General features: G+C 44.1%; 1 protein-coding gene and 1 pseudogene across 1 annotated transcript; both read left to right on the top strand.

Annotated features, from left to right (window-relative positions):
• Nucleotides 1-405: 405 nt before the first annotated feature.
• On the top strand, nt 406-19,641 carry Cipc (CLOCK interacting pacemaker). Its single transcript, XM_042692712.1, has 4 exons — nt 406-633; nt 6,965-7,151; nt 11,361-11,530; nt 16,210-19,641. Exons 2-4 carry the CDS (start codon nt 7,016-7,018, stop codon nt 17,101-17,103), a joined length of 1,200 nt encoding a protein of 399 aa, XP_042548646.1. The 5' UTR covers nt 406-633; nt 6,965-7,015; the 3' UTR covers nt 17,104-19,641.
• Nucleotides 19,642-20,232: 591 nt separating this feature from the next.
• On the top strand, nt 20,233-20,376 carry LOC122118906 (annotated as a pseudogene).
• Nucleotides 20,377-22,249: the final 1,873 nt, after the last annotated feature.

Raw genomic sequence — 22,249 nt, 5'->3', positions numbered from 1 at the left:
GCGCTGCTACTCGCACGGACGAGCCCCGTCGCCGCCCCTGCCCGCACTGGCACACAGGGGTGCGTGGCTGGACGGACTCGCCGGGCCTGGGCCTAAAATCGCCTGCTCCCTAACGACGCCCTGGCAGCACACTTCCCAGAGCAGCTTCCCACTGGAAGTCTCCCCAACCAAGCCTCCAGCCCCTACGGCCTCCAAGCAGGCTCCCCAGTACCCTCAAACACCCGCCTGCCACCCTCGGCCCGGGCGCCAACGCGCGAGGGCTCCGACAAGATGGCGGCGCGGGCCGCCGCAGCCAACCATAGAGACACGCGCCTGTCGCGTAGAGAGGGCGCAAGCCTCTTTGCACCCGCCCCTTCCGGAGGAAGTGGGGAGGAGCGTTCCCCTCCCTCCCTCCCTCCTGCGAAGTCTCTCTAGGAGAACAGCGTGCCGTCTCTATGGTGCCGGGTCATCCGAGCCAGGCTCCGTAGTTGGTGAAAGCAGTGGCGGAGGCGGAGGGAGGAGAAATGGGCGGGAGGCCCGGGAATAGCTGGAGGCCCAGCGGCCAAGGGGTTGTCATGGAGCCGTGAGGCCGGGCTCGCGCATGCGCCAGCGGACCTGCGGGGCTGGTGGAGAAGCCCGCGACCCTGGCCCTAGGTGAGAAAGTGAGGGCTTGGCCGGGGAGCGGGGCGGTGGAGGGAGCGAGGACGGCGCGGCCCGAAGGGTCCAGGCGGGGAGCGCGAGGAAGCCAGGCGGGAGTGGGGACGGGAGGAAGAGGGGCGAGGGAGGCGGGAGGGGGAGCCAGGACTTTGGGGGGGCTACGAGCTTTTGGGGGAGCAGGGAGACAGACAGAGCGCGCAGAGGGCCCGTCTGCCCACGTTGGTGGGTCTGCAGCCAGGGGCTGGCCAGGGGCGGAGGGGCTGGTGTGGGGAGCAAGTTTGGAGAGAGTGGGTTAGGGCAGGTGGGCTCTGGGCCGGCCATGGGGGAGACCGGGACCTGGGAGGCGACCGCGGGACCGAAGCTGGAGGCCTGCCGGGCTGTGAGTGGAGGGCCCGTGATGGGCCGGGAGCCAGCACGGAGCCACTCACCCGGGAGCTGCCTGGATCTCCCCTAAGGAGCTCCTTATCTGGGCCTGGGGTACAGGTGTGCTGCCTTTTCCACAGACCTACCATTCCCTCCCTCCCCCCTTGCTGATTATATCTCCCGAGTGGCCAACTCGTCAGAAATAGGGGTGTGGGAGAAGGCGGACAGTGGAGTTAGTAGTTAGGGGTGGTTTGGGGGGGGGGGGGTAGTTGTGATCTCGGCCCAGGCCAGAGCCAGGTGCCCTGTTATTGCCCAAGTCCTGGCAGTGTCCACATTGCCTGGCGTTTGCCTTGGAGACTTGTGGTATGCCAGTCAGAGCACAGCCCAGTTCTGTCCTGCTGAGCTGGCAGGCTGCTGGATGCCTGGAGGGTGTACATGCTGTCTGGTACAGATGCCATGTGGGCTGGTGCAAGTGGCTAGGTGGGCACTGTTACTGTGAACTCTTTTTGCAAAGAAACTTTAATCCTCTTGCCCTTTGAAAGGCAAGGATAGAGATTTGAAACCCTACTTGGTTTCAAATGTAGGAAATTGTATGAATCCCAAGGCTCAGGATCTTTGACACTAATTTTCAACCAAGTTAGAGAATGATAATGTATATAAATGTATGCATGTATATGAATATTGGTGGTATTTTTTTACATCATTAAAATACACAGACATTCCCCCCCCCCAAGAATGGTATCTGTGAAAAGACAGATCAAAAGGAAATAACTTCAAAGAAAACATAGTAAGATGTTTATAATTGTAAATGATTATTCATGGTTTTGTGACTAGTAAATTATTTTCTATGCCCTTATCACTTTATTGTATTTAAACCTCTGCTTGGTCTTTCTCCTCACACCTCTCTGTGCATGCATGTCATACACGTGACACATTTTAAAGGGAATGTGAGCTCTCAGGAATGTTGCCAAGTATCTATAAAAGGAGAGAGCTGCCAGCTGCATTTCAGATCCTTTCCTTGTAACCCTTTGGTCTCCTTTTTATCATGAACTCAGATCTCCAGAGATTATGGATTACACCAACCTTTAATTTGGCTGGTGGATTTGTCCCAGAAGTTTCATCTTAGAACAAAGGGTAGATTAGATATGTGTCTTGTATTCGACCTGACTAGATCTTGAGATGACTATCGTGTTTGGAAAGGCTAAGTCTTGATCTTCAAGGTGTTCAGGTATTTCTCTGACAGCTAAAGTGCTCTGGCAGTCAGACACTCAGCAAGACAGATTTGTTAGAATCTGTTATTTTCTTTGACATTGTCATTATTGGAGGCTGAGTTTCAAGGATGGAAAGAGGCCACCTGTGAGGTCAAGGAGATAAATAACTAAATGCTAATATAAGAAGTGCAAAAGATAGAAGTAAGCACAAGTGGTATGGAGTAATTGCTAGGATTTTATCTTTTTTTTTTTTTTGGTCGGTCCTGGGTCTTGAACTCTGGGCCTGGGTGCTGTCCCTCAGCTCTTCAGCTCAAGGCGCTCATTCTACCACTTGAGCCACAGCGCCACTTCTGGTTTTCTGGTGGTTAATTGGAGATGAGAGTTTCACCAGACTTTCCTGCCTGTGCTGGCTTTGAACCTCCCTCCTCAGATCTCAGCGTCCTGATAGCTAGGATTACAGGTGTGAGCCACTGTCACTGGGCTAGGATTTTATCTTATTCCTATTTCTGTAAGCCTGTTTTTATTGATTAGCTTTGAATTGTGAATTTTAGCATATCTGTCCTAGGTCCACTTTGGGTCATTTCTGACAGTTTGAGAGCTTAATGCAAAATAAGTAAGAGGCATAGGGTCTGAGATGTTTGTAAAGCAGTTAAGTAGTTCCAGGCTGGGCCAGGAAGCCAAGGTATGAGATGCTGAGAGGAATCTTTAATTCCTTCTCAGTTGAGAGCATCTAAACTTTACTATAAAATATGCTGATGGAGAAGAAAAGCTAGTGTTCTGAAGGTTTTCAGACTTTGCCATTGGTGTGGTCCTGGTGGCCAATGCTACCACTGCTTCTCGGCCCAGACTTCCTTGATGCTATGTAGCGTGGGTCCGTGTTAATTGCTCACGGACTCCCTCAGCCCACTCTCTGCCAGACAAGTGAGCTGGAGAGGGATGTAGCTCCTCATGTGCCCTGCCACATGAGCCTCCTTGGCTGGGACACTAAGGCTTTCTGCTATAAAAAGAGAACTTCATCGAGAACAGCCTTTTATATTTTTCATACCCAAAATAGTCGATTTACCATTCTAAAGTCAATTATGTGTTCTTTATTTCCACCTGCAGCCAGCTCCCCAGGATCTAAAATGTTAGCATCTACTTTCCTCTTTTTTTTTTTTTTAATTGTAAAGATACTATACAGAGGGTTACAGTTACATGAGTAAGGTAATGAGTACATTTCCTATTGAGCATTGTTACCCCCTCCATTGTTTTCCCCCTACCATCCCTTCCCTCCCTACCTTCCCCGAGGTTCTTTTTTTTTTTTTTTGATTATGATTAAGCTACTTTCCTCTTAACTGATTTGTCAGTGTTTCAATATTTTGATTCCATTAGCAATACTGCCTTGTAAATTCTTGGTGAAACAGAATAAATTCCTGTGTATTTTTCTGTAGCTTCATTGTGTACATTTTAATAACATACCAAGATGTTTCTCATTGTCTTGTTATAAAGATTATAAAAGGCAAAATCAGATGTTTTATCTAAAATATCTATAAAGTAACCCATGCCTGGTAAGATACTGTGAAACCTCCTTAGGTTCTTAACTATTTACAGCCAACGTGAGCTGCCTCTCTTAATCTGGATCACCAGGCTGGTTAGACCTGGTCTAGTCTGAATCCACGAGTCACTTGTGCTTCCATGTTGAAGAAGGCTCCTATTCACATTTGAAATTATTATTTTAGGAAAGTAACACTATGCACATTTGCTGGGTTTCATACAAAAGGATCTTGATTTAATTAGAGATACAGTTTTACATTTTAGTCTGCTTTTTAAACTGGGTTGTCCATGGTATAAAACATCATAGCTGTCAAATAGAACTGCTTTTGCAGAGTGCTCTGTAAGATGTGACAGTGTGCCAGGTGCCAGAGGCTCACATCTGTAACCCTAGTTACTCAGGAGGCTGAGAACTGAGGATTGTGATTCACAGCCAGCTTGGGCAGGAAAGTCTGTGGGAGTCTTATCTCCAGTTAACCACCAGAAAATCAGAAGTGGCTTTGTGGTCTGCCTTGAGTGAAAAAGCTCAGGAACAATGACCAGCCCCTGAGTTTAAGTCCCACAACCAAAAAAGGAAGAAAAAAAAACAAAAACAGTGCCATTGGGGCTGGGAAGGTGGCTCAGTGGTAGAGCACTTGCCTTGCATGCTCGAGGCCCTGGGCTCGATTCCTCAGCACCACATAAGAAAAAAGCCGGAAGTGGCGCTGTGGCTCAAGTGGTAGAGTGCTAGCCTTGAGCTGAAGAGCTGAGGGACAGCGCCCAGGCCCAGAGTTCAGGCCCCACGACTGGACCCAAAAAAACAACAACAACAACAAAAAAAAAAAAACAGTGCCATTGATTACATGTTATGCCCATAGGATTAAACATGTGACCTGTGGAAGAGTCCTTATTAGACGTGAATTGAAAGAGGAAGCCAGTCCCCTTAAATGATATGACAAAATCTTTTTTACTTGGAATTGTGTTTCATCTCATTCAGATTAGTTTATCTTTCCTTTAGTTCATCTATATACTGGAGTTTGAGCACAAGAACTGTCAAGGATGCTTCAGAGCATTCTTCTATTTAATTACATTGTGAATCCTTCCTCTTGTGTTCTTCACTAGGCCCTCCATTATCAGAAACATTCAGGCTTAGCACTTCAGGGCTTGCAGATGTAATGTTGGCTGGCTGCACATGTTTCTCTCAGGACAATAGGATGGAGTCATGAACAGATTGTGATTTTGAAACATTATTAGACTTTGCCTACACCTACCTACTTTCATCATCATCATCATCATTATTATTATTAATTTCCTTTTCTGCTACTCTAGTCTCTTTATCCCTGCAGTATCATCTGTGTTCTTAGCCTTACAGTTGCCATTTTTTGATGACTCAAATATTTGTTAAAACATCTGAAATGTCCTCAGCTTCTGCCAGTTCCGTTGTAGGGATAATTTGTCTCATTCTTGCACTGTTAGCCAGGGTCTAGATGTGTACCACTGAGGCAGATCTATCTGGGGTTTTCCTTGGACTCTGTCTTACATGTAGCATTCTACCCAGCATCTCCCCTTGGATGACCCACAGTCACTTCAGGTCTTACATGACCAAAATTGATCTAGTGGAGTCATACCATCTCACCCCACCCCCAGTTCTCTTCCATGCTGTTCTAGGCTCCCTAGCTTAGAAAATAGTGCCACGTCTACCTCCTACCCTCCAGATAACATCAGCTCAACCTCTTTTCCTTCTCCCCAGGCCACTAATGTAGCTCCCTGGGCTGCAGAGGTAGCATCTGAATAATCTTAGTGCCTCCTGCCTGTCTCCGCTTTCGTTGCGGGCCAGCATTCAAAATACTTCTTTAAACTCAGGGCCTGGGCACTGTAACCTTAGCTTTTTTTTTTTTTTTTTTTCTCATGGTAGCACTCTACCACTTGAGCCACAGCTCCACTTCTGGCTTTTTGGTGGTTAATTGGAAATAAGAGTCTCATGGACTTTCTTGCCTGGGCTGGCTTTGAACCTCGATCCTCAGATCTCAGCCTCCTGAGTAGCTAGGATTATAGTAAGCCACTGGTGCCCAACCCAAAATACTTTTAAGAGGTAGATCTGATCTTGTTAATCTTATAGTTTAAATTCTTCCCTGTTAGTGTCTGTTTTTTTTCCAACACAGATTCCAAGGCACCCCTGTCCCCACCGACCTCCAGTATCCGTGTGTGGCATTCTTCCTCTCTGCACTGGCCTCCCTGACCATTCAGCTCTTGGGTGTGCCAAGCTCCTCGCTCTCCTTAGAGCCTTCACATTGCCCGGAACACACCTGCACACCCCACCTGTTATCTTGTACCTGGCTAACTCCTACTGACTCCTCATCCTCCAGATCCCAGCCACATGGCACTTTTGCTCAGTTCTCTAGACTGTTAGTCTGGCCCCTTTAAAGCTCTAAATAGTAATAAAATAGTCTTCAGTTGTGTGATTGCTTGGTTAATGTTTGCCTCTCTCTAGATCACAAGTTCGAGGAAAGATGAAAACATGTCTGCCCCCACTCCTAGCACAATGTCTAGCTTATAGCGAGCACACTTGATTTATAAGTTTAAACGACTGAATGTAACTTCTCTAGGGTATATAGTACTTGCACATAAAAATATGGGGTTTAGTTGTGGAGTTTTGTTGTGCTGGGGATATAACCTAGGATGTTAGGCATGGCAGACAAGTATTGTACCATTGAATTACACCTCCAAATCCATAAAGGTTTTTGCAGTTCAGAAAGTAGCATGCATATAGAGGAAGTTGGTTTTGCTCTGTTCAGTACTCATCTAAAGAACTGAGAGGTTTGTTTGAGAAACTACACTGTGGGAGGTGGCAATAGGTCATGAGCCCCAAGATGTACACTGAGAAAGCAAGCCTTGTTGGTTGATGTTACCTCTCCTCTGGGAGGAGGACAAGTTGATATGGTTACCCATTCCAGAAAGCCTAATCAAGTATGCCTTTGTTAGCAGTTCACAAAGCTTCCACTGAATGTGGTTTGTGTGTCTTGAATTTGTAATGGAGTTAGAGGGCAGCAAGAAGACTATGAATCCCCTTTCAGATAGAAACCATTCTCTTTCGTAAACTCCTAGCTTTTGTCAGTGAGACAGATGAGAAAATATAGCTGAAGTGGGCGAGGCCAGTGCTCTTTGCCCTCACCTTATGCACCATTTGGATCACCTGTTTCAGCTCTCCCGGCAATGACTTCTTATGTAACTGTTGTTTTTCATAGGGCAACCAGATGAAAAGACTATCAGTGAACGTGCTTCCAGTCCAGTAAAACATGGAGAGGAAAATCCCGTCCAGAGAGAGCCCCAGAAGACTCTCAGCCAAGTTAGCCAGGGGCACAGAAATGAAAAAAGTGTCTCGGCAGGTCGGCACGGTAGCTGCCGAGTCAGATAAGGATTCTGGATTTTCAGGTCAATAACACCTTATCCTTTCTATGTTGTAATGAATGATCTGCTTGAAAAATTTCCTCCCTAAAACTCGTGTGTGTGATAAGGATGGGGAGCTTTCACACTCGGGATAAATAGCTATCTGATCTTTTAACATAAATGGTAATTCTGATGACATGTGGCAGAGTGGGTGTCCATCATAATCTTTGAGGGGTTCTTAGTTTTGAAAGAATAATTTGACATCTTTTTTCAATTTAGACTCTCAACTTCTCCTTTCTTTCTCTCTCTCTCTCTTTCTTTCTTTTCTTTGCTTTGCTTTGCTTTGCTTTTCTTTCCTTTTCTTTTTCTTGCCTGTCCTGGGGCTTGAACTCAGAGCCTGGGCATTGTCCCTGAGCTTCTTTAGCTCAAGGCTAGCACTCTACCACTTGAGCCACAGCACCACTTCTGGTGTTTACTGTTTATGTGGCACTGAGGAATTGAACCCAGGGCTTCCTGCTGCTAGACAAGCACTCTACTACTAAACTACATTCCCAGCCCTAGACTTTCAACTTTAAATCTTACATTTCCAACTGTTATCAGTAGCTACTGAGAAAAAACAAAACAAAAAAAACCCAAAAACCATAAACGGTCATGAGTCTATTGTGTTAGCTCCTTTTCCATAGGAATTGTTATATTGCAGAGGAAAATATAACTTGATATTGTCTTCATGTAACCATTTGAAGGCTGCTAGTTAAAAGTAATCAGTCATGTATTATAATGAGAGAATACATTCTGAGAAACTTGTCCTTAAATGATTCTTGTTTTTATAGAACACCTTTTACAGGTGGTGTAGCCATCTTCTCACGTGCAGTAGCCTCATTATGTGAACATAATGTCATGTGTTAAGGTAACTTGTTCTTTAAGAAGATAATTTTGCTGTACTCAAAAAGTCCCCTACCTGAACAGTTCTTCCCCCAATATCTGTGTATTTTATATTTGAGCACCTGGCCTGATTCTAAACTCTGTTAGAAGAAAATAAAGAAAATAGAACAGCTTTCTTTACTAATATATCTTCAGCCTTACCCAAACGGGCTAGCTGCATCCCACGTTATTCTTAATTTTATGATGAAACTTCTTTCGAGTTTGAGGTCTTGAGAAGTGGCTGGAACTATCCTAAAAAACTGAACTAGTTTTCAACATTTTTGGCTTAAGGCATGCATGGGGGAGATAATGCCAGGGGATTGGGCTCAGTGTCCTGAGAGTGGAACTGTCTCTAGGGGAAGATGTATATGCTCACAGAAATGAATCTATCAATTACATTAATTTATAGGTTGAAATGCACCTGATAGCAAAACTTCTCTAGATTGGTACATTTTCACCTGATAAGCACACGGAATGAGAAGCCAAATTATTAATAGACTGTTACTTAAAGAAGGACAGCACCAACCAAGGGCTTAGAGTAAGAAGAATTAGTTGTCTGCCTGGGGTCAGGGCAGTTGGGAAGGGTGAGCCAACCTCTAGCACTTGTCCCATAGCATTGTTTCCTGAGCTTGTCTCATTAGAAGGCTAACTCAACGCATTCGTTAAAAACATGGTCTCCCCCAATTCTCATTCTAAGAAACGGAGAGGGACTAGAATGAAGGACTTATGAAACAAGTGTCTTTTTTTCCTTTGTTTTTTGTATCGTGGGAGTAATATATGCTCATTGTAGAAGCTTAGAGATTTAGGCAAGTCAAAGAAGAAAACAGACTTTGTGCATAGTCCGTCCATCTATAATTCCTAGTGCTGTTGACCTTTTACCACATCTCCTTCCAACAGTTTTAGTGGTGTCAGGCCAATTGTTCTGTTCCAGAAGGTGGTCCCAGGCACTCCTGGGCCAGGTGCCACTGCGCTTATCACTGCCTGAATTATTCTAGGTACCTTGTATATGATGAAATTTGTAAAACTATGATAATGTCTGCTGTTTTATTTTCCCAACTTCATATACTGAGTAATCTCATATCTATACAGAAGTGAGTGAGTATCCCACATGAAAGATGTTTTGTTTCAGATCACTGAGTATTATTTTGCCTTATATTTTTGATCTGTTTATCGTCTGTCTGTCTCTGTCTCTCTCCCTCACATACACACACATTGTCAGTCGTGGGGCTTGCACCTAGGGCCTGGGCACTGTCTCTGAGCTCTTTGTGCTCAAGACTAGCGCTCTACCACTTTGAGCCACACGTCTACTTGTGGTTTTCAGGTTAATTGGCAACAAAGAGTCTCACAGACTTTCCTGCCCAGGCTGGCTTTGAACTGATTCTTAGATCTCAGCCTCCTGAGTAGCTAGGATTATAGTTGTGAGCCACAGATGCCCCAATTTGCTTTTTTTTTTTTTAAAGAGTATCTTACTGAGCAGCCAAAAGTGGCCTTAAACTTGTGATTCTCCAGTCACAGCCTCTCAAGTGCTGAGATTACAGGCATGTACCCCATCATATCTGGCTCTCTTCTCTGAGATTCTTGCTGAGCATTTTGTCCCAGACTCTTCAATATCAAGATACAGCAGTCTTTTGGTTACTCCAGCAGGTATCTAACCACAACCTTTTGGCATGGAGTTTACATAGGGTGCCCTTATTTGCTTTGATTTGGAGAACATCTTGTAACTGGTTGTGTAGGATCTCCACTAGGCATATTCACATGCTCAACAAATGAGCTGCTGAACAGCACAAAGAGAGAGAGAAAAAAGAAAAACTTCAGCTTCGACAAATTTGCCAGGATTGTACAATATTAAAAATTCAGGAGGATGCTATTTTTATTAGCATATATTAGCTATTTAAGGGAGGATTTTTACTGTGGCATTTCCACACATATATTCCAGTCAGTCCTCCCCCATTGCTCTCCTTTCACCTCCTCCCCCTTTCCTAATGCAGTGGCGGCAGGTTTATTGTTCAGTTTTCACACTTAGTGACGGATCTGTTTTGACCATATTTATCTTCTTCACCATTGTTAGCCCCTCATCCCAATAGATCCTATTTCTCTTTGCCCTCCTTTCCAACCCACTATTGATCAACAACTTGCATTGAAGCTCTTTCTGCTGTTTTCTTTTTTCGTTTTTGTGTGGGTCCATGGGGCTTAAACTCAAAGCCTCAACTCTATCCCTGAGCTTCTATTGCTCCAGGCTAGTGCTTTACCACGTAAGCCACTGTTCTACTTCTAGCTTTTTCTGAGTAGTTTATTGGAGATAAGAGTCTCACAGACTTTCCTGCCTGAGCTGGCTTCGTACTGTGATCCTCAGGTCTCAGCCTCCTGGAGTAGCTAGGATTACAGGCGAGAGATACCAGCACCTGGCTTCTGCTGTTTTCATTCATAGTTACTGTGTATTTCAAAGCCCCTCACCCTCTTTCTTTTTCCCTTTCTCCTCTCCCTTCTCCTCCTAAGTAGTCCCTTAGACTCTTGTTTTATATCTATCTGAATAAATTATTATGTATGTATACAAGTATGTGTATGTATGTTCACTTTGATGCTATTTTAACTTCAGCATGGTTGAAAGTTTTGACATTTGCAGGCTGGTTTTATTTTTGTTATTCTAATTATATCTGTGTCCATAGCCTCTAAAGGTCTTAATCCTGTCTGGGGTCCCACGCTCTCTTTCCTTCTCAGCAATAGATTCTTGAAAGTAATGAGCTCACTTTAAAGCCTTCAACTTGTTTCTCTTACAGACTGGTGATGATTACTTTGACATGAACCCTGACTGATACAGGTTTTTGTCTGTAAGAGATTTATAAAGGAAGTCAAGCTGAGAAGAGAGGCTTAATCTTTTAGAGTGGGGGGGGGGGGGGGGATTATGGATCCCGTTGAAAATCCAAAGAAAGTTAAACACCTCAGAACATTCACAAAAACACATATCGCCGAAGTTCTTTTCTATTTCAAGGGGTCCATGGTTCTTTTTTTTTTTTTTTTTTTTTTTGTCGGTCGTGGGGCTTGAACTCTGGGCCTGAGCGCTGTCCCTCAGCTCTTCAGCTCAAGGCGAGCGCTCTACCACTTGAGCTACAGCGCCACTTCCGGTTTTCTGGTGGTTTATTGGAGATAGGAGTCTCATGGTCTCTCCTGCCCGGGCTGGCTTTGAACCGCGATCCTCAGATCTCAGCCTCCTGAGTAGCTAGGATTACAGGCGTGAGCCACCAGCGCCCGGCTAGGGTCCATGGTTCTTTAGGAGCTGAATTAAGAGTCCTTAGCGTATAGCCCAAGTAAACTGACCATTCTTTTGCCCACCAGATGGGAGCTCAGAATGTCTGAGCTCTGCAGAGCAGATGGAGTCGGAGGACATGCTGAGCGCCTTGGGCTGGGGCAGAGAAGACAGGATGAGGCAGAGCTCCAGTGCTGCAAACAGCGCCTTCCCTACGCTGTCACCCATGGTTGTCATGAAGAATGTGCTGGTCAAGCAGGTGAGGAGGACCAGTGTGGCCCAAAGTCTCTGCAGACTAAAGTTTCTGAGTTTCTGTATACAAACTCTTCTGTGCTGCCAAGGAGAGATTTCAAAGCAGACAGGAGAAACACACTGATGTGTACTTTCTGTCCTGGGGAAAGGGTGTTAACCATTCAACTACAGAGTAGTAAGAGATCTGCCTACATGTGGCTCAGTGGTAGAGTACTTTCCTAGCATGTTCATGGGCCTGAGATCAGTCCCCTTAACTACCACCACCACCACCACCACCACACCACCCAAAAGAATGGTGGTGGTATGGGAGACTAAACTCAGGGCCTAGTACTTTTCTACGGAGCTAAATCCCCAAGCCTACATTCTCATTTTTGAGACACCATTTTATTTTTATATTTATATAAAATTATCTTCATATAATTTGTTCAAGGGAGCCCTAAAATCTTTAATTATATATAAACAGAACCAAACCACAAACTTTATTTTGTGTGTGTGTCCATTGTGGCACTTGAACTCAGAGCCTGGGCACTGTCTCTGAACTTTTGTTCTCAAGGCTAGTGCTCTACCACTTTGAGCCATAACTCCACTTATGATTTTCTGACTCTTATGGACTTTCCAGCCCAGGCTGGCTTCAAACCACAGTCCTCAGATATCAGACTCCAGAGTAGCTAGCATTACAGTCATGAGCCACCAATGTCCAGCAAAAGAACTTCTTGTTTAATTTGAATTTGGCTCAAAATGGTAGATATCTAGCCTTGAGCAAAAGAGTTCAGGGACAGCCTCCAGGCCCCAAGTTCAAGTCTCAAGACTGAGAAAAAAAAAAAATCCAGGGGCTGGTAATGTGGCCTAGTGGTAGAGTGCTTGCTGCATGAGGCCCTGGGTTCCATTCCTCAGTACCACAGAAAAAGCGAGAAGTGGTGCTGTGGCTCAAGTGGTAGAGTGCTAGCCTTGAACAAAGGAAGCTCAGGGACAGTGCCTAGGCTCTGAGTTCAAACTGCAGGAAGGACTGGCAAAAAAAATAAAATTAAATTAAAAAAATTGTATGTGTGAATAATATATACATACATGTATATATACATATATATGTATACATATTATATATATATACATATCCAGTGTTTGAAATTGAGAATTCAGTTATATGAATTTGATAGAGTTGAAGTAAAGAAATCAAGAGGAATGAAATTGACTTTACATTTAAGTGTGTGCCACTTTACTCTGAAAATATAGCCCAGGTCTTGCATGGTATGTTGACAAGGCTACTTAAAGATTGTGAAATTAGAGGTCTAGCTTAATTGTCAACCCTCCCATCTTAGGTCAGACATTAGCAGAGTATGACTGTGGTATGACAAGAAACCTAGTGCCTTAAATATTAAGATTATTTGGGAAGAATGCAACTCATTTTTTTTTTCCTTTTTGGTGCCAGTCCTGGGACTTGAACTCAGGGCTGGGTGCTGTCCCTTTGCTCAAAACTAGCACTTTACTACTTGAGCCACAGCTCCACTTCTAGCTTTTTTGGGACGTTAGTGGAGGTAAGAGTCTCATAGGCTTTCCTGCTAGGTTAGCTTGGAACTGCAATCCTCATATCTCAGCCTCCAAATTAGCTAGGATTATAGGTGTGAGCCACCAACTCCTGGCTACAAAGTGATTTTGAACAAGGTACCTTAGTGAGTTCCAGAAAAAGAATTAGAAGGTTTTACTTGGTAAATCATATCCTCTTTGAAGGAAAGGAGAGTAAAGAGATGGGAAGTGGATCCCAAATCAGTTTGTCCTGCTGCCCCATGCCTCTGGGGATCTCTGTTCCTTGTGTTTCTTCCTCCCTCTCCTCTGACCCTCTTCTTACTCTTTCTCCTTGTGTCCCTGTGTTGATAGCTGTTCTGTGGCAGGCGGGCTGACAGCTTCAGGAGGTGCAAGAGGCCCTCACTCAAGAGTGAGGAGGCTTTTCTCACAGAGGCTCTTCTATAGACAGAAACAGGCTGGCCAGGAGATAGGCCTGAATGACAAGTGGCGCCCCAGAATTTATTTTACTTTCATTTTTATTGTTTTTTATTAGCCTAAATTAATTGTTCAAAGGGATTTCATTGTAACATTGCATATATCCATATAATGTGCTTTGATCACATTCACCAAGCCTATATTCTTTGTGTGTGTGTGTGTGTGTGTGCATGTGCGCACGCACGCATGTGTTATTGGGGTTTGAACTAGGCAGGTACTCTACTACCTGACCTACACTACCAGCTCCATGTTACTTTTTGTAATCCCCCCTCCGTCATTCCTCTTTTAATACTTTTTAGCATTTATATATGTGTGTGTGTGTCTTTCTGTCTCTGTGTATATATGTATATATAGAAAATATATATGATATATGTGTATTTATATATATTCTACATATGTACATGTACCCATATATTTATACATATATCCATATATATGTATATCCATATATATACATATACATATATGTCCATAAGACATATGGATATATGTCTTAAGTACTGCCATCATTTTTATACCCCCACCAACCTCTTCCTCTTTCCACTCCCACTGGTTTCTCCCCGCCCCCAAGCTCCCCTTTTACAATCATGTTGTCATCATCATCATTATCATCATCATTATTTTCTAAATATGAGCAAAAACATTCTGAGTTTGACTTGTCTTGCTCAACATGATAATCTCCAGGTCCCTCCGTTTTCCTGCAGACTTAATTTCATTCTTCTTTATTGCTGAATAATACTCCATTATGTATATTCCCTGCATTTTTGTTTTATCCATTCATCAGATGTTGTATACCTGGACTGATTCAATAGCTTGGCTGTTGTAAGTAGTGCCACCATGGGCATTGGTATGCAGATATCTAGGTTTTTTTTCTTCAACATTGTAGAATGTACTCTGCTCTAAAATTAAAATAATGGACTTAACTTTTCCATATCATGTAATGTCTTGATCATTACTGCTTAATTTTAGGAATTTTTCTTTTGAAGATTTGATTCCAGCTCTGCCATTGGACAGTATTATTTTGTACACAGTCACTTAGCCACCATGAGCTTTGTTTATTCATCTTGACCATGAGGCTTTCTATGAAATGATTCTCAGGTTCCGTTCAGCTCTAATATTTTGTTCTGTATTCCCTCGGATGATTTTAACTAGAATAATTCAATTTGTAAACTCTAACAATTAGAACAAATTAACAACAGCATCAAGAGGAATGATCCAGTAAAGTCTTCTTGAGAAAGAAGATTACAAATTGCTTTAGATAGTTGGGGGAATAGCCTGAAGTTTTGCTTCTGAGCTGACCTTGGGTGATCTCTACATTAAAAGATCTCTGATTTTGGATATCCTCTGAGAGCCAGAGAAAAATGTTGAAACCCACAGAGAAAGGTTGCTTCTGAGCCTTCATTGCTTTATTTTTATATGCCAGCCATATTTGAATGCCAAGAGGGCTCCAGAACGGGCTTTCTACATCATGCTGATGTTTGCACAGGAAAGGAGTTATATTTGGTCCAATTCCCAACCCAGTATCTAAGAAGCCAAAACCTGCGCAAAACAGTGTGCATGTGCACGTGTGGGAAAAGAGCACATAAGGAACTTGAGCCAAGTCACACACCCACACATCACCAGCAAGGATGAGGATCTGTCAGGCTCACTCTCTGCCTACTTTCATCTACATTTCAGTCTTTGAGACTGGGTTGGAGTTGGACTGGCTTTCAAATATTGGAGACATATAACCATGTTCTGTTAATTTCATCTGAATCAGTACTTCAAAAATAAAGTGTATATTTTCAGAGAGAAACAATGAAGGCAGTATAGTCTTTTGTTAAGAAGAGTTTTAGAGAGCTGGGTGTGGTGGTGCATGCCTGTAATTCTAGCACTTAGGACAACTGAGGTAGGAGGATCAGGAGTTTCTTTTGAGATCCTGTTTCAAAACAACAACAAAACCAATACTGGGTACCCATATCTTATGCCTGTAATTGTAACTGAGATCAGAAGATGACAGTTTTAAAAATAGCCCAGACAGACAAGTCTGTGAGACTTTTATCTCCAGCCAAAAGTCAAAACCAGAAGTATAGCTCAAGTGGTACAACACCACCCCTAAAGGGGGTAAGCATTTTACACCATGTCAGCTAAAAGTATCACTAACACATGGCAGCCATTTCTCTTTTAAATAGTTTGATGTTTATTGGGTTTCTCTGCCTCAAAAATGGGCCCACAGGCTTCTGCTAAGATATAAATTTTGAGTAAAAGTTTTCAATGCTAGGGACATGGCTCAAGTAGTAGAGTACCTGCTTAGCGATTATAAGGCTCTAAATTCAAACCCCAGTACCCTCAAAAACAAGAAAACATAACCTTAAGTTTAGCACCTTTTACTAGTAAGTTGTACTGTCCACATTTTTATTGTCTCAACTGTGCCCTCAACTATGTCATTACTTCACCTGCCCAGAGTTTCTTTTTCTGAGTGATAGCATTTGAATAAAAATAGCTATTTCCTCAAGTTTTCCTTAGGGAAAGTTAGGACAAGAAAAGTGGCATTAGATATAAGTGGGTTTTGGAACTCCATCCTCTATGAACCTCCCCTTCAGGTGAGGGAAGCACAGAACGTGAGACATCTCTGTCTTCAAGTAGCTGTTTGCTTTGCCTTTGCCGCACCCTCCATCCTCAGTGAGAAGCTGCTCTCTCCTTTGTTTGCAGGGCAGCAGCTCTTCCCAGCTCCAGTCTTGGACTGTCCAACCCTCCTTCGAAGTGATCTCGGCACAGCCACAGGTCTTCGTCCTTCATCCACCTGTGCCATCGCCTGTCAGCCCCCGTCACGCAAACGAGAGAAAGGCAGACTCCAGAAACTATCTACCCATTCTGAATTCTTACGCCAAAATAGCCCCCCACCCAGGCAAAAGGAGCCTTTCCCTCAACTCAGAAGAAAGAGGAGCAAGTGGAATGCTGAAGAAAATCTGTACTGAGAGACCAGGGTCCAGCTTGCCTTCCAGGGAGCCAGGCAAAGCTGGCACTGGACTGTCTAATCCCTCCACTCCAGCACCCCCCAGCACCAAACTCGCCGAGGACTCAGCTCCGCAAGGTGTGCCCTCCCTGGTGGCAGGTGGCAGTCCACAGACTCTTCAGCCAGTGTCCAGCAGTCATGTGGCTAAAGCTCCCAGTCTGACCTTTGCATCCCCGGCCAGCCCCATCTGTGCTGCTGACAGTACTCTGCATGGCTTAGAGAGCAGCTCTCCCCTCTCCCCACTGTCAGCCAATTACAGCTCACCCTTGTGGGCTGCCGAGCACCTCTGCCGCAGCCCAGAGGTCTTCCCGGAGCAGCAGCAGAACAAACACAGGCGCTTTCACAACACCCTTGTAGTCCTGCACAAGTCTGGCCTCCTGGAGATCACTTTGAAAACGAAAGAATTGATTCGTCAGAATCAGGCAACTCAGGTGGAGCTAGACCAGCTGAAGGAACAAACCCAGCTTTTTCTAGAGGCCACCAAGAGCAGGGCTCCTCAGGCCTGGGCTAAGCTGCAGGCATCTCTAACATCTGGATCCAGTCATCTAGGCAGTGACCTAGATGCATTCTCCGATCACCCCGACATATAGCACAGGGGCTTATGTTCCTGTTATCTGAGTGGTTCTTTTCATTCTTGCTGTTACTCACACATGTTTCCCAAGTCGTACATTAGAGCATTTCCTTCTAAACTCACTCATGAAACTACATGCCAGCCCCTGGCTGATGTCTTAACCTGTAGTCCATGCGTGGGCCATGCATGTCTTTGTTCCACTGAGGATGTCTGGTTCCCAGTGTCCTTGAGTCTTTTCCTTAGCCGGCAGACACTTAGCTGCATCATAGGGCAAAGGAGGAGAGATGACTGGGGGGGGGGGGGGGGCATTTCTGGCTGGTACCTCCCACCATCCCACTCACTAACTGGATCAAGGGTACAGTAAGTAAAATGGATGAGCATGCTGGGCAGTGATGCAAGGTCCCTTCAGGGATCCTCCCTTGTATTGTCTCAGTCATAGACAAAAACAAGAGGAGGTGTGTTTGCATTCCACAGGACATTGCACCAGTTGGGCGAAGCCTAAATTGCTCTGGGCACAGGTACAAGCACTTAATTACATTTAACTTGGTTTTCTTCAACTTGAAGGTGGAGGATAGGAAGAGTAGTACCATCTGCCTCTTGCACTTGAATCACATACAGATTTCACTTTAGGGAGTAGGCAAAAGGCTTCAGACTTACAGTATGAGATTGATTCAGTGCCATCTGGAAATATAGTGGATGAACTGATCTTTGACTGAGAGACTGAAGATAGTAGCCATGACCAGCATTTTCCTGTCAGCAGCTGGGAGATTCTTGAGCTGTTTTATGTCTGAAAAACTCAAGGATAGCCTTAGTGGCTCCTGAGGGTCTGGTGTAGGTTACCTCTCTGCTGCCACCTTTTTGGCTTGCCCCCTTTTGTTTTCAGAAGAAAGAAATGGTTATGCTTGTAAACTTTGAATTGTACAAAATCACCCTCAGGTTATATAAGATCATCAAAATCGGAAAGCCTTCTTCTCACCCATTTCCTTTTTGTATCCTGTTTCTGTCTGTCCAATGTCATGGTGATGGGAGAAAGTTGTGGGATCATCTTGTGTCTCTTTCATGTGTTAGTGTTTTATTGGTTTCATGCCCAAGGGTATCATGTCGGTTCTCTGATGCTTGTCTCAAGATGGAGAATGAGGAGAATTTCCAGATGATACACACTCTTTTCTGCGTTATCTTATCAGCCATGAGATGCCTAAGTAGTAACCTCAAATATTTTATACCTTCTTTTAACATTTTCATCCCCTGGAGAACTTTGTTCATTATAAATTCCTTCGATAAATTTTCATGGCAGTCTGTAAGGAAAGTGCACTTGAGGTTTTGTGAAGTCAGAAGTTAATGATCCTATTTACTAGGTAACTGCAGCTCTAGAACATCATTTGGAATGCTGAGATTTCCCATACTGTGCTCACAGACACATGATGTAGATATGATGAGTTTAGAAAATAAATAACTGGGTAAACCTCTAGACCCTTGTGACTAGCAGAATCATCACCCTACCATTCGTTTGCTTCCGGAAAGACTTTCCAAAATCAGAGCAAGTATGTCTCTAACCAGACTTTTCTCTTGGCCCATTCTCTTTGCGTCCTCTGAGTCTGCATGGTACTGTAGCAGCTCTAGTCTGCCCCATGCTAGGAAGCTTCCTGTTTGGCAGAATGAGTTTGGCAGCAAAGCTATAGAGACAGGTGCATTCACAACAGCCTGGGCACCAGTCATGAGTCTTACTGAGTGTCAGAAATGTGAAAGCACTTGCCGAGAACCAAATGTATGCCTTTGGAAAAACCCTACGTGGAGCTCTGAGCCTTTGGACTCTTTCTCCTATGCTGGGCTTTGCATTTCCCTTCCTATCACTAAAAAAGATGAAAGCCACCATTGATGCTCACTGCTGAGTGGCAGGGAGGGGTAGCAGTACCCCCACTCCTCTCTCATCTCATACCTAAAGTTAGAGTCTCGGCTGTTAGCATGAATGTGTTCTTTCCTTAGCGGAGCTAGGCACAAATGAGCCCAGGTAGAGAAGCTAGGTCTTGGGAGAAGAGATCCATTGAGTCCAGAGGCCAGATCTGCAAATGGAGGAATACCGGGGTCCACCAGGAAGATCTCCATTGGTTGCACAACACTGTAAGTAGTAATGGCCCTAGCGGGTCCTGATAATATTTGGCATGAAGTACTGTGGCAAAGCTACTGTTTTCTGAAAGTGGGACACCAGTGTTAGCTGAGACCATCCCTGAAGAGACTCTTTGGCAGATTTTATTGGCATTACTGAAACATGTGTAAAAAGTTTGTGATTGAATTGGTTATGAGAATGGAGTTTGATGCTGTTTGTAATTTATTATACTCATTGCTTTTTATTGATTATAGTATTGTCTGACTTTTCTTCTCTACTATGATTCCTTTGACAAACAAATAACTCATGCATATATTGAAGTGATTTTCCAGCTCTGAGTTATTTAGGGGTAGAAATTTATTTAACAAATGTGAATTCTCTTGAGAAAGTATGAAGTTATATAGAAATTGACTGTGAAATATCAGAGAAAAATAAAAGTCACTTACTTGAAAACCATTTGGCCCTTTTGGTTTATAACTACTTAAAAAAATACTAAAGGAGGGCTGGCTATAGCTCAGCGATAGAGCTCTTGACTAGCATGTGTGAGGCTCTGGCTTCCAACTCCAGCGAAGTGAAAAAGTCCTAAGTGAAATCTAAATATTTAACTGGCTTTAAGGTTCCATGTAGTTCGGTGTCATTTGGGGACACTGAGATTGACACTGAGTATGAAGGAATTTACAATGAAGACTTTGAGGAAACAGGCAGTCTTAATGCGCAGTCCATTGTTCCCCAGAGTCTACGTTTACATCGCAGAGGGTGGAGAATAGTTCATCTGTTTCCTGAGTCTGATGGACATTCCACAACTAGAACTTTTAAATGACAAAACAGTTGTTTGGTGGGATAAACGCAAGCCCCATTAAGTGAGGGTCTTTATATAACAGAGGAGTCCTTAGCCAGTCTGTCTCAGAGACTTTCCCCAGGCTTCCTAAAAGTGTGTACCTTGCCAAGGTCCTTCTAGGGATGCGACAGGAAGATGTGGGGTCCTTTCTGCTTCTCAGGCCAGCAGTGTGGGGACTCTTCCTTGAGGTATTTAAAATGCTGGGAATAATACCTGGCGGGGAGATAGCATGATCACAAAGATGGTTTTCCGAGGGCCAGGCTTCTTCATTGCTGACCCCTGTGATTTCCCTAAATGTGGGAAACTGCATAATTTGTGGTAGTGGGGGACTGCATTTGCGCTCTCCCCTGGGGGTTGGGGGGAGAAAGGGGGAGAAAAAGAAAACAAAAGAAAGTGCTGGGAAAATATAAGCCAGGTACTGGTGGCTCACGATCTAATCTCAGCCAACCTGGCAGGAAGCTTTATGAGATTCTTATCTCCAATTTACCTCCAAAAAGCTGGAAGTGGAGCTGTAGCTCAAGTAGTAGAGCACTAACCTTGAACAAAAAGCTAGAGACAATGCTTAGGCTGAGTTCAAGTCCCAGGACACACACACACAAATGCTGGGAATATAAAAGGCTTAGCCTAATTAAAAGGCCTGGAGGGTTGTTACTGCCTGACCTATAGTAGTATTTCTATTCTATAAATAATTGTCTAAGTAACTTAAATATATAGCTATGTAGTTAATAAAATTGAATTAAAAGGGATGGATAGAAAAGGCTCCACCTGAAATAGAACCACCCTTCCTTTAGAAGCAGAATCCAGAGAAGGGAGAGAACACAGCAAAGTAGACCCTGTGAGCCACAGGAGAGCTCCAGGTATTTGAGCATGCAGCTCCTTGCCTGCCTCATGGTTATGGTTCATGTTAGGAAAACACTTGCCCATCCAGGACTGCTTGGGCAGGAAGCTAAGCCACATCTTTGATCCATCAACCTGGATGCATTGGGGTCTAAAGACCTAAATTTGCATGTCTTATCTTTTTTTGGGGGGTCTATTCTGTGGCTTGAACTGGACATTGTCCCTGAGCTTCTTTTTCTCAAGACTAGTGCTCTACCACTAGAGCCATAACTCCACTTCTAGCTCTTTTTTTTTTTTTTTGGTAATTTATTGGAGATAAAAGTCTCACAGACTTTCCTGCCACAGCTGCCTTCGAACTGCAGTCCTCAGATCTCAGCTTCCTGAGTAGCTAGGATTACAGGCATAAGCCACTGGTGCCCAGCTATATCTTTTATTTTTGGGGGGTCGGGGGAGGGACGGGACGTACTTGCTGGACCTGGGTACTCAGGACCTGGGTACTGTCTCTTAGCTTTATTCACTCAAGGCTGGTACTCTACCAATTGTCACAGCTTCACTTTTTGGCTTTTTGCTGGTTAACTGGAAATAAGAGACTCTTGGGCTTATCTGCCCAGGTTGGCTTTGAACCAAGAGCCTTAGATCTTTGCCTCTCGAGTAGCTAGGATTACAGGTGTGAGCTACTGGCTTTGGTTTGGTTTTTGTGTCAGTCTCAGATTTACTATATGGCTCAGGCTGGCCTTGGACTCATCATCCTTTTGTCTCAGCCTCTCAAGTGAGATTTGTGTGTGTGTGTGGTGCTAGGGATCAAATGTAGGGTCAGCACTCTGCCAACAAGCTATATCCGCAGCTCTTCAAGCAGAATTCGTGTTGCCCGAAAGGAGATTCATTTGTGATTAAATGACATGCTGCTCAGTCATCTGTGGACAGCCCTTTCCTTTCATCTGAGATGAAGGACTCAGCTCTTTTTTTTTTTAATCTTTTGGAAAAGAATATCAATTAGTCTTTCATTTCCTCTCAGACTTGTCTCCCCACAACTGGAAATGATGTTCTACACGTACTACTAAAAGGAGCTCTGGATCAACTTACTGGTATCAGTGTCAGTAGTTAGGGACCACTCCATACCGTAGTACTTTGTGATGGTCCCTCTCTTTGGGTGTCACCCTTCAACCACATAGGAAGAAAGATTACAGATGAGGTCTAGCTTGGGAACACAGAACAGTAAGTGTCACTCAGAAAGATGCAGTGGCATGTCTTAGATCTTATAGCCTTTTGGTCTGCCACCTCTGTTTCTCTTTTTGAGGAAGGTAGGGGAGGAATCTTTGCTGCACATGATATCCTGAAATTGTGGCTCAGTGCATAAGAATAATATCCTTTTTTTAAAAAAAAAAA

The sequence above is a fragment of the Dipodomys spectabilis genome, unplaced genomic scaffold (genome assembly GCF_019054845.1).
Source record: "Dipodomys spectabilis isolate Male_0828 unplaced genomic scaffold, ASM1905484v1 ptg000157l, whole genome shotgun sequence".
Lineage (NCBI taxonomy): Eukaryota > Metazoa > Chordata > Mammalia > Rodentia > Heteromyidae > Dipodomys > Dipodomys spectabilis.
The sequence above is the reverse complement of the archived record's forward strand: the minus strand, read 5'-3'. Positions and strand labels throughout refer to the sequence as shown.

Bases quoted from the DNA above. Each gene is read 5' to 3' on its own strand.
- Cipc (XM_042692712.1), top strand. From the start codon at position 7,016: ATGGAGAGGAAAATCCCGTCCAGAGAGAGCCCCAGAAGACTCTCAGCC. The intron at 7,152-11,360 runs GTCAATAACACC...TTTGCCCACCAG, and splicing joins TAAGGATTCTGGATTTTCAG to ATGGGAGCTCAGAATGTCTG. The intron at 11,531-16,209 runs GTGAGGAGGACC...CTTTGTTTGCAG, and splicing joins AGAATGTGCTGGTCAAGCAG to GGCAGCAGCTCTTCCCAGCT.